This window comes from Sphaerodactylus townsendi, linkage group LG16 (genome assembly GCF_021028975.2).
Source record: "Sphaerodactylus townsendi isolate TG3544 linkage group LG16, MPM_Stown_v2.3, whole genome shotgun sequence".
Lineage (NCBI taxonomy): Eukaryota > Metazoa > Chordata > Lepidosauria > Squamata > Sphaerodactylidae > Sphaerodactylus > Sphaerodactylus townsendi.
In genome coordinates this window covers 19,648,240-19,663,026 of record NC_059440.1, presented here as the reverse complement: position 1 = coordinate 19,663,026, position 14,787 = coordinate 19,648,240, and the positions used below count along the sequence as shown (strand labels likewise).

Below are 14,787 nucleotides of genomic sequence, written 5' to 3'. Positions count from 1 at the left end.
CACTTTCAAATTGGGATCATCTTGTTATGCTGGGAGCCCCACTGGTGAATTTCTCATGTTTCCCCCAACATCTTATGTTAAGCTTGCAGGGCAGGAGGGACTCTTGGTTGCCTGGTCCAGATGGCCGCACAGCCCCTCACGTTCTCCTTTGCAACCTGACACCATCTACTCTGTTTTCTTTGCAGGGGGGCGTGAAGGTGCTTATCACAGGCCCATGGCAGGAAGCCAGCAATAACTACAGCTGTCTGTTTGATCAGATCTCTGTGCCTGCTTCACTAATACAGCCGGGGGTGCTGCGCTGTTACTGCCCAGGTGAGGAATTCTGATGCATTTGGGCTGAGAGGAAAACATCATTTAAAAAAAAAAACCTCTAACAAGTTTCCTGTATATTTCACAGTTTCTGTTAAATGTATGTATGTATGTGTGGGGATTCTTTTGCAACGTTGTAACCCCTGCTTGTGAACACAAATAATTACTTTCCTGATTATCCAGCTCATCATCTGCTTTTGAACAGCCGCCAGCCACATGTTCTGGGAAACGAAAGAACCTTTTTGTTGTTAGTCTCCAGCATTTGATATTTGATGGTATACTGCTTTTGATCATGGAGGTTTGGTCTAAATGGCATGGCTGTAGCTCTTGTGACACAAATCAGAGAAACCTGATGCATGCTTATGAGGAAGAAGGTTATTGCCTGCCAATGGCCACTCATAAACGAGAGTTTTGTCATCGTTTTTTACATGGGAGTCTCAACTCAACAGATCTTTGTTCTCTTAAAAGTACCCGGCTCAAGAGTTAAGAGATTCAAGCCATGTGAAGTTGCACCAGCAAAAACTGAGGAAATTCACTGCTAGGAGATGTGACCGCAGCTATTGCCTTTGGAGGATACTATTGCAAAGATGACTCGATAGAACCTCTATGTACAGAGGCAGTATTCATCTGAGCAAGCAGTGCTGGAGAGGAAGATGGAACGCCCTGTTTAGGAAGGTTGCAGTTGGAGACAAATTAGATGGCCTCTTATGTTCTTCTGGTGTCTTATCTGCATTCCTGTTCATTTTGCTGAGTGAGGGAATGCTTATAAGAGCAGAAAAACCCACAGAATAATTGAGGTTTCTGTAGTGAGATTTCCCTGTCAAAGATGAATATGCCAACAGGCCTTTGATGTCATGGTTCCAGGGTACTTTTTTGGTGCCACAGATTTATATGCCGCAGTCTCCCCATTCAGACAAGGACATGGCATTACTTTCTTGATGCACACTGCTTCTAACGCCATCTCAGAGTGCAAGACGGAATAGATTGAACTCCCCAGCCCACACTTCCCTTTTGGAAAACTGTATTGCTGGCAGGCGCTCAGTGGCAGGTTCCTGAACCCCTCCCCTTTTTATTCACCAGGTTTCCCTTGTCTTTCAGCTCACGACACCGGGCTGGTCACTCTGCAAGTTGCCTTCAACAACCAGATCATCTCCAACTCAGTGGTCTTTGAGTACAAAGCGAGGGCGTTGCCAACACTGCCTTCCTCTCAGCACGACTGGCTGTCCCTGGATGGTAAGAAGGGCAAACCGATATCCCCTCAACATCCTGGGGGTGGGGGCTGCAGGTTGGTGAGGAAGTCCTTGCTTACTGCTGGCATATTTCCACTTTGGTGATGTTGAAGAAGAAGAGTTGGTTTTTATATCCCACTTTTCACAACCTTTAAGGAGCCCCAAAGTGGCTTACAATTGTCTTCCTCTCCCCACAACAGACATCTTGTGAGGTAGGTAAGGCTGAGAGAGTTCTGAGAGAACTGCGACTGGCTCAAAGTCACCCAGCAGGGAGGGAGGAATCAAACTCAGTTCTCCAGATTAAAATCCACCTCTCCAGAGTAGAGTCCGCTGCTCCTAATCACTACATCACACTGGATGCACACATCAGTGCAAATCCCCAGTAGAACAGAAAACAATTGCCAAGAGGTCTGTCTTGAAAAGATTTGGTGCTGCATTTTTGTTGGATGAGATTACTGCAGCATTAAGTGATGTTTGGAATGAGCAAAAACGATCCATTACAGATCAAAGAACTCTTCATCTTTTTAATGGATCCTGTCAAGTGAAATACTTGCACACATGAACAGGCCTCAGATGGGAGGGCCAAAAAAAGTTGTGGCATTGTGATTGGATCTTCCCAACGTTTTAAAAACAGCTACTAGCGGGTGCACAGGCCCCATGGCATGTTGGGAGAAAGGGATGAACCCTTCTTCTCCTGAATGGTTTTGACTGCTGAAACTGACCTCCTTCTGCTCTTAACCTGGGAAGAAAACAAAAAAGTTCCAAGGGAAGGTGGCTAACAAACAGGTGGGAGAGTTCAATTAACAAAACTGTTGAAGAACCAACCCCCTTCTACCTCACAATCTGTTTGCGTGTTAAGCGCCATCAAGCTGCAGTCAAGAAGAAGAAGAGTTTGGATTTATACCCCACCTTCCTTTCCTGTAAGGAGACTTGGGCCCCTTCTGCACATGCCAAATAATGCATTTTCAAACCACTTTCACAACTGTTTGCAAGTGGATTTTGCTATTCCGCACAGCTTCAAAGAGCACTGAAAGCAGTTTGAAAGTGCATTATTCTGCATGTGCGGAATGAGCTTTGGTGTCCTACAAGCTCCTTTCCTTTCCTCTCCCCACAACAGACACCTTGTGAGGTCGGTGAGGCTGAGAGAGTTCTGAATGAACTGTGACTAGCCCAAGATCACCCAACAGGAATGTAGGAGTACGGAAACACATCTGGTTCACCAGATAAGCCTCTGCCACTCAGGTGGAGGAGTGGGGAATCAAACCCAGTTCTCCAGATTAGGATCTGCCTGTTCTTAACCACTACACCATATTGGCTCTCACCTGCTTTTAACCACTACACCACCCTGTCAACTTATGGCAAGGTGAGAAGCAGAGGTGGTTTGCCTTTGCCTTCCTCTGCAGTCTTCCTTGAAGGTCTTCCTTCCAAGTACCAGCCCTGCTTAGCTTCTGAGATTGGGCTATACCGTGTCACCATCCCTCACACCATCATACTATAGGCCTGCAACAAATTGGGACCCCAAACAACCATTATTAGCTGGCTTTCGTTGGGCTCATTCCGCACACGCAGAATAATGCACTTTCAAGCTGCTTTCAGGGCTCTTTGAAGCTGTGCAGAATGGCAAAAACAGTTGTGAAAGCAGCTTGAAAGTGCATTATTCTGCGTGTGCGGAATGAGCCTTGGTTTTCTAAACTGTGTGGCCGTGGTCTGCAAGTTTAGCTCCGAACATTTTACCCGCATCTGGCTGGCATATTCAAAGGCATGTCATGGCAACATGTACTTTTCTCTGTGGCATAGTCATACCTCTAAAGTTGCCAAGAGTAGATACAGGCAAATGGTCACACAATCCAGAAAATCCACTCCAGCCAGTTGATTGGGGATGTGAAACATTCAGCAAAACAGATATTCGCCTTTTTTTAATGCTGGGAAGAGACCATCACAGATCTTCTGGTGTCTGTTTTGGGCCTCACAGTTAATGGCACACATGGATGTTGTTAAATTAATACAGTAGAAGATAGAAGACAGCCCTTTTCAGTGGATGGTGGGTCCCAGCTAGTGTTGGTTATATGTTATGTAACAGACCTGTTTAAGCAAAAAAATATACTAAAGATGCAAACATGGGGAACTCGTGATCTTACAGTGCTGAAGAAATGTCTCCAGCTCTTTGTTTCAAAAGAGAAGATGCTTAATCTTGGTTAGAAAACAGATCCCAAGAGATGCATAGAAAATTGAATGTATGATCCTCTTCATGGGTACAGCAACACCCACAGAAGACTAGATTGCCACTGGGGCCATGAGACCTCTTCTGTCCCACCGCACAACCTGTGTGGGGGGCAGATCATTGTTCCCAGTATGGTGCAGTAGTTAAGAGCAGGTGGACTCTAATCTGGAGAACTGGGTTTGATTCCCCACTCCTCCACATGAGTGGTGGACTCTTATCTGGTAAACTGGATTTGATTCCCTGCTCCTCCACATGAAGCCTGCTGGGTGACCTTTTGCATAGTCACAGTTCCCTCTGAACTCTCTCAGCCCCACCTATCTCACAAGGTGTCTGTTGTGAGGAGAGGAAGGAAAGGAGTTTGTAAGCCCCTTTGAGTCTCCTTACAGGATAGAAAGATGGGGTATAAATCCAAACCCCACCTCCTCTTTCCTCCCTGTGCAAGATGGTAGAGGCATTCCCTCTCTAAGACTCTCCTGCCTGGCTATTCCTTCTGGAAATTCACCAAGGGGCAGGGCAGGGCAGCCCCTTTTCCCATCATATAGCAGGATGAACAGAAGAAGAGATTCTGATTCCCAGGGTGCAGTTGGCCCCTGGACAGAACCCCCACTCCCAACCTGCAGATTTTTTTCAGGGTCCCCTGCTAAAGATGCCACCATGCCTTCAGCAGCATCTTGAGAGGCTGCACTGAAACCATGGAAGCCCCTTGGAAAAGGTTCCCTTGCTGAGGGGCCCAACTAGATGAGGCAGCAGAGATCCCACATTTGTAGAAAGTAATTGGGAGGGGAACTAATTCAGATCCATTCAGAGCTGGGTAGAACCGATGATTTCCCCCGCCCCCTGCCCCAGTCATTTTTGTGCCAAGTCACATTCGTCTCTGAGTCTATGTCCTTCTCTCAGTCTAACAGTCCAGGTGCTCGGGAGCAACAGCCGCAGAAGGCCATTGCTTTCACATCCTGCATGTGAGCTCCCAAAGGCACCTGGTGGGCGACTGCGAGTAGCAGAGAGCTGGACTAAATGGACTCTGGCTTGTTCTTATGTTCTCTCAATTAGCCCAGACCTTCTAGGCATTTGGCCTTTGTTAACAGCATAGAAGCCATTAGAAAAAGGTGGTGATCTGTTTAATATATTTTATACACAAAGAGAGAGGGAGAGAGCAGGGTTGTGTTGTGTTTCCCAAATTACCGCTGGCCGTTAGCAAGGGAGGCAAGAGGGCAACAGAAAATGCCAATCTGGTCCTGAAGCCCAGGAGCAGCAGAGAGGGCAGCTTCATTGCCCGCCCCCTTTCCCTTTCAGCTTTGGAAGAAAACACGTGTCCAGGACTAGTTGTGGAGCTGGGGGGGGGGAGGGATGTGCCTGCACACACAAGCATGAGAGAGAGGTGTGGTGATGGAGATGAAGGAGGAGGGAGATTGCAGCTGTGAACAAAGTAGGGCATCGCTCACACAAACCACACACACAACCGGAACAGCTGCAATGCAGAGGCCTTCTAAGGGGAAAAGGGTGGAATAATTATGCCATCTTCTATACCTCTGCGGCTGGCACGAGCTTTGTGCTAAAAATGCTGCAAATGTCCCCGTTTGCTCTTCCTGTGTGTACACAAAAAGGAAGCCCAAACTTGCAGGTTCTTATTCGTGAGCAGAGCCACTGGTGGCAGGGAGGCGATTTCCCCTTCCTTTCGAATACCCGCATCTCCCAGATGGATGCGCCTTTGACAGAGTGCCACAGCAGGTCTGCTGACTGAGAGGGTTTCAATTCAAGTGCGGTTGAAGGCGGTGGGGTGGGGTGGGGTCAGCAGGAAGAACCATTCAATGCCAGCAAGTTGTCACTTTTTGTTCATTGGTATATGTTGAGCGTCACGGCGGGGAGTGGAGTTTTCTGCTGCAACCATCTCGTCCCCATCACTTCTACTTAAGAGTAAGGAGCCCAGCCTGCCACTCAATCGACAACCACGCAAGTTGCCAAAGGAGGCTGAGGGAGCCATTGCTGTACTCCATTCAGTCTCAGATATATTTCAGAAGTGAGACAGCTTCATTTGAGCTGAGCCGGCTCTTAGGGGTAATGCAACACAGGGGGGCTGTTGCTGGCAGTTTAGTTCTCCCACAAAGGATTGTGGGAATTGTAGTGTGACAAGGGAGCTCCCAACAGAAGTGCTGTTGTCAGGAATATCTGACAAAGCTGCAAAAACTGAGAGGCAAAATTCTTGTGATGCTGTATCATGATGAATTCCTATAGGAAGGGGATTATTTTAAGAACAGCATGGTCAGGGAGGAGTAGGGAACTGATGACACACACACACACCCCACACACACACATGCACACATGCACTTTCTTACACCTAATTCCCACAACAAAAGCCACAGGGTAATGTTCAACCAAACAAAATGATATAATACCATGCACAGATTGCCTACAACTTTTTGATCGAGCTGGATTTTAAAACAGTAAACGTGTGTGTTGGGAAGGGATATTTCAAACAATATTTTTGAGACCTTACTCTTGAGCATATTCGTGATCTTATTCCATAGGCTGCCTATGGAAAGCCTCAAGCCTTGATACATTTTTCCACCCCCTTCATTCGTTTGCTTTTTAAACAACACGTGCAGCTTGATAAACAGTACTGGAGAACTTGGAAGTTTGTGGTTTTGTTGTTTTCAGCTGTTATAAACAAAAAGGATCGCGTGGCTTATTCCTGAGTTTTCCCTTTGACCTGCACAGCTTCCTGTAGGCAGGAGGAGCTCCTTTAGCTAGTTTGGGGTCTTCCATATGAATGGGATGAAGGCTCTGGTTATTGAACTAGTTTGTCCTTCATTGCAAGATCACATGGGGCAGTATAAACCCTCAGTAACTCATAGAGACTTGCCTTAACCACAAGCATTACGGATACAAGTTAGGTTTAGGTTCCCTCGTGTGAATTTTGAGAATCCTGTAGCTTTTCAGAGGCCAGTACAAGAGACCTTTGTGAGTGCAATTGGGACATAAACTCTGAACCTAAGACTGGAAGGCAGGAAGTTTTGGTTGTTAATTTCAGGGCACCAAAGAGAAAAAAAAGTAAATGCTTGTAGAATGCTGATATGGGAAGCAGCTGGTGTTTCCATGCAACCCTGGAAGTCCAGTAATGTTGGAGCCATGCAGCAAAGTAGTAGCTCCCACACCCCTCAGCTAGTGTTGTGCCCCAAGGGCTGATGCAAAGAAATGAAACTGTAGAGAAATGCTCCATCCCCAGTGGTGGGCGATGGGGCTTTTCTCCTTGCAAGAGAGGCTGCTGTGACTTCAGTTCCTTGAAAGAGGAAGGAACACACCAGAGACCACCTGTTGGCAAACCATCACATTGGATGGGATTAACTTGTCTGGCCCATTTCAGTCTGTTTTGGGTTAGGGGTCGGGAGGGGGTACTTTCTTGGTAAGCATGTGCAAATCTGTCACTATATTATCAGGCGTGAGACCCATTTTCCCAGCTGTCCCCTTCTGGGGATGGCTGAATTGCGTAAACCAAGTCTTGCTGAGGAGTGACTTGCTGGGTGGAAGAAAATGCTAGGGAAATACATGCAGGGGGAGCTGGTCAGTTGTCGGGGGCAACACTTTCCGCTCCTGAAGAACCAGGTCCAGAGAGGAAACAATTGGTTATAAAGCACAAATGCAAATCTGCACTCCGGGTGACGCACCCATGAGGGCTAGAAACTTGCAACATGCCGAGAAGTGCTTCTGCGCTAGAAACTTGCAATATGCTTTTGCGCTGTCCTGCGGGTTTACTCGGAAGTCAGTCTCGCGGCGCGCGTTCGGACGATCCTTGGCAGGCGTGGCGCGGCACACAGTGCCGGAGGCAGGTCTGCGGGGACCAGAGCCGCACATGCCTCCCGGCACGGGGGGGGGGGGGGGGGGGGGGGCCGCCGGTCCTCCCGCCCAGCCGAGCTTTGTCATAATGCGGAGCGCCCCCCTCTCCCGACGGCTGCATTGCGGGCACGCAGCGGCAGCAGGACTCGGTTCCCTCCGCGAACGCCACCCGCGGCCCGGCGGGGCTGCCGCTTCGGAGGCGGGAAGCGCGTCGGCGCGCCCGGCAGCACCGACCCCTCCGAGGGGCGGCATCGCTGGGCCGGACGCGGGTCTGGCCGGGCATGGCCCCGGCTTCGGTGCAGCCGCGCTCGGAGACGGGAGCGGCGGCTGCAACAGGCAAGGAGCCCCAGCGGGGGAAGCTGCGGAGCGGCAGCCCGGTGGGGGGAAGGAGCCCGGCCCCCAGCGGAGAGCCCCGGGCGGCGATCTTCCTCCGGCTGGGCCACCACCCGGGCGCGCCTCTCCGGCCGAGCCCCGAAGCGCCGCACTCGGTTGAGCCACCCGGGCATGAGCTCACCCGCCGGCTCCTCATTGGCTCCGGCGCGCGTGTAAACAGTCCGCGTTCGCCAATGCCGGTGTGGGGTGATGTCACTTTCCCGGGCGGGGATTGGCTGGCGAGGAGCCTGCCTGGAACTAGGCGCGAGCTGGAGTGGCAGCAGAGGAGGGGCTCGTGGGGGGCTCGGTTGCCTGTTGGGTTCACGCGGTGTTCGGGTTTCTCTCCTGGGCTGCGGGCGGTGCGCGAGGCTCCATGGGGTTGGTGCCCAGGTAAGTGCGCCTCGGACCCTGCACGCTCGGTAGCGGTCAGCGCTTGCCTGGCCCGTTTCACACGTGCATGGAGGGTTGCTTGCTTTACTTGACTGTCAACTCAGCTGAATGTGTGAACGGACTCCTGTGAACGAATCGCGAGGAGATGGGGGTGTTCCCATAGTGCTGGCGGGGATGCGATTGCCCATGCACACAGGAAAGTCTTTGCTTGCCCCCGCGGTCATCAAGTGATGAAACCCTGGAGGGTGAGCTACTCATTATGGACAGAACCCTGTTAACACTGGTGGTGGTAGGGTAGAGGAGGAGGAGGAGGAAGGGTCAGGTTTGAGTTGAGAAGTTGAGAGGGGTGATTGATTTTCACTTTGCTTTGTATTCCCACTCCCTGCAACTTTCCAGCAGATTATGAGAAAAAAGTATTTTGGACGAGGGGGGTGAACCACAGGCAGTGCAGCTGAATAGAGCATATCCCCCCTTTACTGTTTCTTCACTCAAAAATTACCCTTCCCAAACATGCATTTCTTCTGGAAAAGGAATGAGATAGTAATACTGGTGCTTTATTTACATAGGTTTGTACACACAGGACAGTTTGTTCCTGATAGCACTTTACTTGTTGGGGGGAGGGGCATCTATGTTAATTTCAGAAGTTTCTCTTTGCACTTCAAAATGTAAGGTGTGAATTGAACTAGATACACATGCATTGCAATGTTGTATATGTCAACAAGTTGGGTGCAGCTTAGTTGCAAACCCTGGTTGGTTGCCCTGTGATGTCTGAAATTGGTCCTCATGAACACGCCTTTGATTCTCTTTCCAGCCCTGCTCACAAGTTACAGTGAATGTATGCACAATCCATGTACCGTATATACTTGATTTTTCTTTGTAATTGTGTTGAGTAATGTTCATGTTACATGCATCATATGAACAGTTGACCATGTAATTTGAACCTCAGATTTATCCAGGCACTGATCCCCAGCTTCAGCTGGAAAGCTAGCATGTTGGTTCTTCTTTACAGAAGGCATGCACCTGCCAGTCACGTGTGTTCACTGTTACATATGAACAGTTTCTCCTTTGTTTGTGTGCCTTGTGGATGGTATTAAGGAGCCAGTGAACATGGAAGACAGACCCTTTGTAACTGAACGCACTTTCCAGCTAAACCTCTCCACTTGTTCATATATTATGTTCCACCACATAATTCAGAATATTTGGGGAGAAAACAAGGCGCTTGAGTGCACGAGTGAACTGACTTTTTTTCAAAACGTGAAGCAGAACCTTACTTTAGCTGCTCCTTAGCAGGTGAATGAATCCTATATGAAACTTTTGCATCTCCACAGACTCCGTGCTTTTCAGTGGAGTCCATTCACACGTTCACCTTTGCCACAGGTACAAGGGATGCATGTGTGAACTAGGTTGTACTTTCTAGGGTATTTCTGATGCAGTGCAGGTGTGAGTACTTTCACTGGTCTTCCCTGCCCCACATACAGGTGTGGGTCTTCTGTCATGGTGTTCAGATTAGGCCGTCTGAGAACAGAAGGGTCCATGGTTGGGAAGGAACCAGGTAAGCAGAGGCCAGGGATTAGAGGCAAGGAATTGTTGGCAGAGCAGGGCTACTCACGTGTTCAGGTAGCAGAGACCTTTACAACTTCCAGTGGTGGGAGATGTGGCCTGAGGTCTGGATCAGGAAATCCAGGCAAGATGCACAGGTGGGGGCATAGTGTAGTATTCATTGGGTCTGAGATTTCTACATTTCACATTGCTTTTGTTGTGTTCCAAAGTGCCCAATTTTAATAAATACTTTGTGTGATATTTTTATGATTATAATAATTTAAAGAACTCTGGAGAAACAAAGAAAACAATAGCCCTGTTTCTGCCTTCCCTGCCCAACAAAAATATCCAGAGGAGAAATTCGGCCATAGCATTCTCCCCCTCCCCCAACGTGTGTTCAGGTTGCCACCATTTTCCATAACCAGTGAAGTAAGGTTTGAAGATGGACCTTTAAAAGATATTTCAAAAGGAAGAGAGATGAACCAATGAGAAAACTTGACTGAAAATACTGAATTACAACCAATCCCAAAGCATATATATGTTCACATGTAAATAACAGGTACATATATATGTATATTAAGTTCATTGTACAGTCAGTTAGTTATTCTTGCTGATCTGCTCACCAGAGGCACCCTGGTCTGCACATCTTATCAATTTCCCTCTCCCTGACAAGTGCAGAGGACTCGAGAGAATGGGCATCTCTTTCAACCTGTGCAAAAGCCAAATGCAAAAGGTGCTTACAGAGGAGATGTATTTGTGGGATGGCCGGCATCTGCTGCTGAATACTGGTGGATGTGAGTTAAAGGAGCACAGTAGAGCCAGGGTCCGATGGGAGGGCATGTGCGTTGTCTGCAAAAGGCACCAGGTTCAATCCTGGACATCTAGAGAGATTGAACCTGGGACTTCCCTGGCTGACAAGGGAGTTTGCTTCAAAGTTCACTGCAACAGGAGAAAAACCTTTCCTTGTGGAAAGTGAGAATTATTATGCACTTGGTAGAGTTGGCAACAACATTCTGGGAATTCTAGTAACTGGTGAGCCAAATGAAATATGTCTTCATTCAGTGCTTACTCCAATTTCTTTGGGCAGGAAGTTGCCAGAAGCCTTCCTTCCTCATCAAGAATGTTCAGCTGTCAACAAGCAGAGGTGAGGGAGCAGGACCTGACTCCTCCAGCTAACAGTGGAATCGTCCCTTCCATCCCCCACAAACACCAAACAGGTGTCTGAGGGCAGAGGAAGAGTTAGGATTTATATCCCATCTTTCTCTCCCATAAGGAGACTCAGGGTGGCTTTCAAGCTCCTCTCCTTTTCCGTCCTTTCCCTACAACAGACACCTTGTGAGGTAGAGGTGGAACTGAGAGAGTCCTGAGAAAACTTGACTGACCCAAGTTCACCCAGCAAGAATGTCAGAGTGTGGAAACATCTGGTTCACCAGATTAGAGTCTACCACTTCATGTGGAAGAGAGGGGAATCAAACCCGGTTCTCCAGATTAGAGTCCACCTGCCCTTTTGCCACTATAGCATACTGGCTGTCAACTTCCTGCCGCAAGATTAATTTGGGGTGAGTCGTGTCCACATGCTCCATGCGAAAGACTGCCAGGCTGGCAGCTGGAGCTACAGAACAGACAGGGCTCACCAGAACCTCCTAACTGAGAGCACTTCTACCCATGTGGCCCACCTAGCCAAAAATCAAGTTCTAACCCCTCCCAGCCCCCTCCATCCTTCCCCCCCCCCCATCGCAAACGTTAAGCCAGGGCCAGGTTGCTGCAGCTGCATCCTTGTTAAAACACACACACACCAAAAAAACTCCAAGTGAGCAGCTTGCCCTGGAGGAGTCAGGGCAGCCAACAGGTGAGGGAGGAAGGCAAGCCAGCCAGGCCACAGGCAGGTAAGTACCATGTTTGCTGCTCCTCCACTCCCCAGTTTCACTGGTGTCACTTGCAGTTCAAAGTGGCAGGTGGAGGCTCTGATGCTCCAGCTCTCTTTCCCAAGTTTGTTTTGGTCTGCACTCGGGTCACACGGGCTCTTGGCTGCCACCTGCCAACACCTCTGGTTAGGGACTTGCAACCTTTTGGGGTTTTTTGCCTTACCAGCATTGATTTGTTAGTGCCTAACCTGCAGAAGGTTCTAAGCCTCCGAGCAAGCCCCACAAGGGGGGGCTTTGGCAACCGCCCTTTTCCTCTTGGCCTGCTGAGTGTCTCTGGGCACGGGGCTGATTCCAAACATCAAGTCTCCCCATTCTTCCATCCACCCTTCCCCCCTGCCCAAACACCAAGCCAGCCCCCGCCCCCTGCCCCAACTCACCACTTGCTTACCTGCCTGCTTATAGTCCTTTGGGACTATGTTCTACTGTGGAAGCACGCACTTCTGCTGCACCACTACTGACTGCACTTTTAACTTGCTGTGAGACAGAGTATAGCGCCCTCCAGAGCTTGCAAAGTATTTCAGTTATCTTTACAACAACTCTTTTCAACAAATTACATCCACCAGTAGGCGTAAGAAGTGTGATATGAGGTAGTCCCCCATTCCTCCCACAAGTTTGTACAGTATGGGGGAGTGTGCAACTGGTAGTTACAGCCAGCTAGGTAGCTGAGACCAATTTTGTGAGTCCCACTCAGGTCCCAAGTTCCCAATCTGTTTGGGGTTCAAGGCTGGTAGAAGGATGGAACAGATTGGCAATGAATAGCGGAGGATGTGTTACAGTGGAATCAGTGCTAGCAGATGATGAGCTGGGTGTGGTCCAGGAAAGACTGGGCTACGATTTATTTTATTTTATTGCCATCCATGTGGAGATCCTGTACGGCAGGATAAAAGTTTTCCAGTTAGAGCATAAAAAAACAAAAGATGTAGATCTTGTGCAGAGATCAACATGCTTTATCAGACCTCAATAGCCAGTTGTGCTTTGTACTCTCCACAATTTTGCTGCCTTAGAAAGAGGACTGAGGGTCTTGTTTAAGACTGTGCCAAATTTGAGGGCAGGGGTGACGACAGGGGATTGAGAGACGCTGCCTTCCTCCTGAAACCTGAGCTAGAGAACAGGGTGCTTTGAGATACTTTGAAAGCAGCGTGGCTGTTTTCTGAACATATAAAGGTACACTTCCATCCTCCTCCAAGATCCTGGGGAGGAAAGGTCTTCTCATCAGATTAAATATGCACTTGCTAGTGATGGGTAGTGAGTTCTTTTGTGGACTAATGGTCCTGGGGAGGCTGCAGTTCCGATCCTGGGGAGAAGGATTCAGCATCTCTTGCCAGTGTGGTGTAGTGGTTAGGAGCAGGCGCAGTCTAATCTGGAGAACTGGGTTTGATTTCCTGCTCTGCCACTTGAGCTGTGGAGGCTTATCTGGTGAACCGGATTAGCCTGTGCACTCCAACACATGCCAGCTGGGTGATCTTGGACTAGTCACAGTTCTTTAGAACTCTCAACCCCACCTACCTCACAGAGAGTTTGTTGGGAGGGGGGAGGGAATGAAGCTTGTAAGCCCCTTTGAGTCTCCTTGCAGGAAAGGGGGGATATAAATCCAAACTCTTCCTCTTCTTCAGCCTAGAGCCTGAACTTACTAACTTGAGCAGTGTGAAAAATCACATGCACTAAATATCTTCTGGAGTATACTAGAGACTTTCCTCCCTGCCATCAATTACCTGCAGACATTTTCTACTCCACATTTGGAATCCCCAGTAGAGAATCAGCTTAACAATGTAGACTCCAGTTACAGATCTGTGATCCCCAATTCTTATTGTGGAATCTTACATGCTGAACTACCTCAGAGTGTTTCAATTTAAAAAGGAAAACCAGGAGAGATGAAAGCATCAACATCCTTTTAGACCATTTAGAAAAGATATCAGGAGGTGAATGTGATTCACCTTTTGTTTTAGTTAAGAATGTGACTGATGCATTATCATTTGTCATTCAGCTATCCCTGAGAATACAAAGGTCAAAGTTAACATCTTTACAATCAAAGGCTCCTTCCGCACACGCAAAATAATGCGTTTTCAAATCACTTTCACAACTGTTTGCAAGTGAATTTTGCTATTCCGCACAGCTTCAAAGACACTGAAAGCAGTTTGAAAGTGCATTATTCTGCATGTGCGGAATGAGGCAAAGTTAGATTGGCACCCTTACAGGTAGCATGTTCCCCAGCATGTGAGACTTTTTTTCCTACTATGAAAAGCCTGTTTCCAAAAAGACTCTTGTATGTTGGATTTTTTTACTTCAGGGCTCTTCAGACCTGTGGGTCTGGGCTTAGTGGCAGTTTTAGAGTCATCCATTGGGGAAATTTACTCTGAAGCCGCCCTTTCAAGTCCCTGGGTCAGCGGCTCTAGGCAAACTGAACAGAAAGGGAATAACAGTTGAGGTTGAGACACTCCTTAACTATTACTACTTTTCAGGGCATTTATCTGGTGGGTTGGAGGTGTACGGTGTACTAGGGATGAGATATCTCCACCTGTGCTTTTGGAGTTGCTTATTTAGTTGATGTCATGTATATTTCAGGGTCAGATTCTATTTGTCAAAAGAGTGTCTTTTGTCATTGGTGGGACCTAGTAAACTTCCCGGGACTGGGGTCGGGCTAGAGCAGGGGTAGGGAACCTGCGGCTCTCCAGATGTTCAGGAACTACAATTCCCATCAGCCTCTGTCAGCATGGCCAATTGGCCATGCTGGTAGGGGCTGATGGGAATTGTAGTTCCTGAACATCTGGAGAGCCGCAGGTTCCCTACCCCTGGGCTAGAGCCTAGCAGGCTGTGGATCTCATTGGAAGATTACTTCGGAATCCTATGGAATGTCATCTACCTTGAGTTCCATGCCCTTAATGTGCTGGCACAACAAATCAAAGGAGCTTAAAGATTGGCTGGCTTGTACTTTTCCTTTGGTCAAAGAAGTTTGAGCAATACTTTTTCCAGC

The 14,787-nt window shown here is 48.4% G+C and overlaps 1 protein-coding gene across 3 annotated transcripts in view; it reads left to right on the top strand.

Annotated features, from left to right (window-relative positions):
* Positions 1–14,787, top strand: part of CAMTA1 (calmodulin binding transcription activator 1) — a 58,199-nt gene that overhangs the window by 10,638 nt on the left and 32,774 nt on the right. For all 3 annotated transcript variants that reach the window (XM_048518483.1, XM_048518481.1, XM_048518482.1), the window contains exons 3-4: positions 186–312; positions 1,408–1,542. In XM_048518483.1, the coding sequence (XP_048374440.1) occupies positions 186–312; positions 1,408–1,542 (262 nt within the window). The remainder of the gene's footprint in view (positions 1–185; positions 313–1,407; positions 1,543–14,787) is intronic.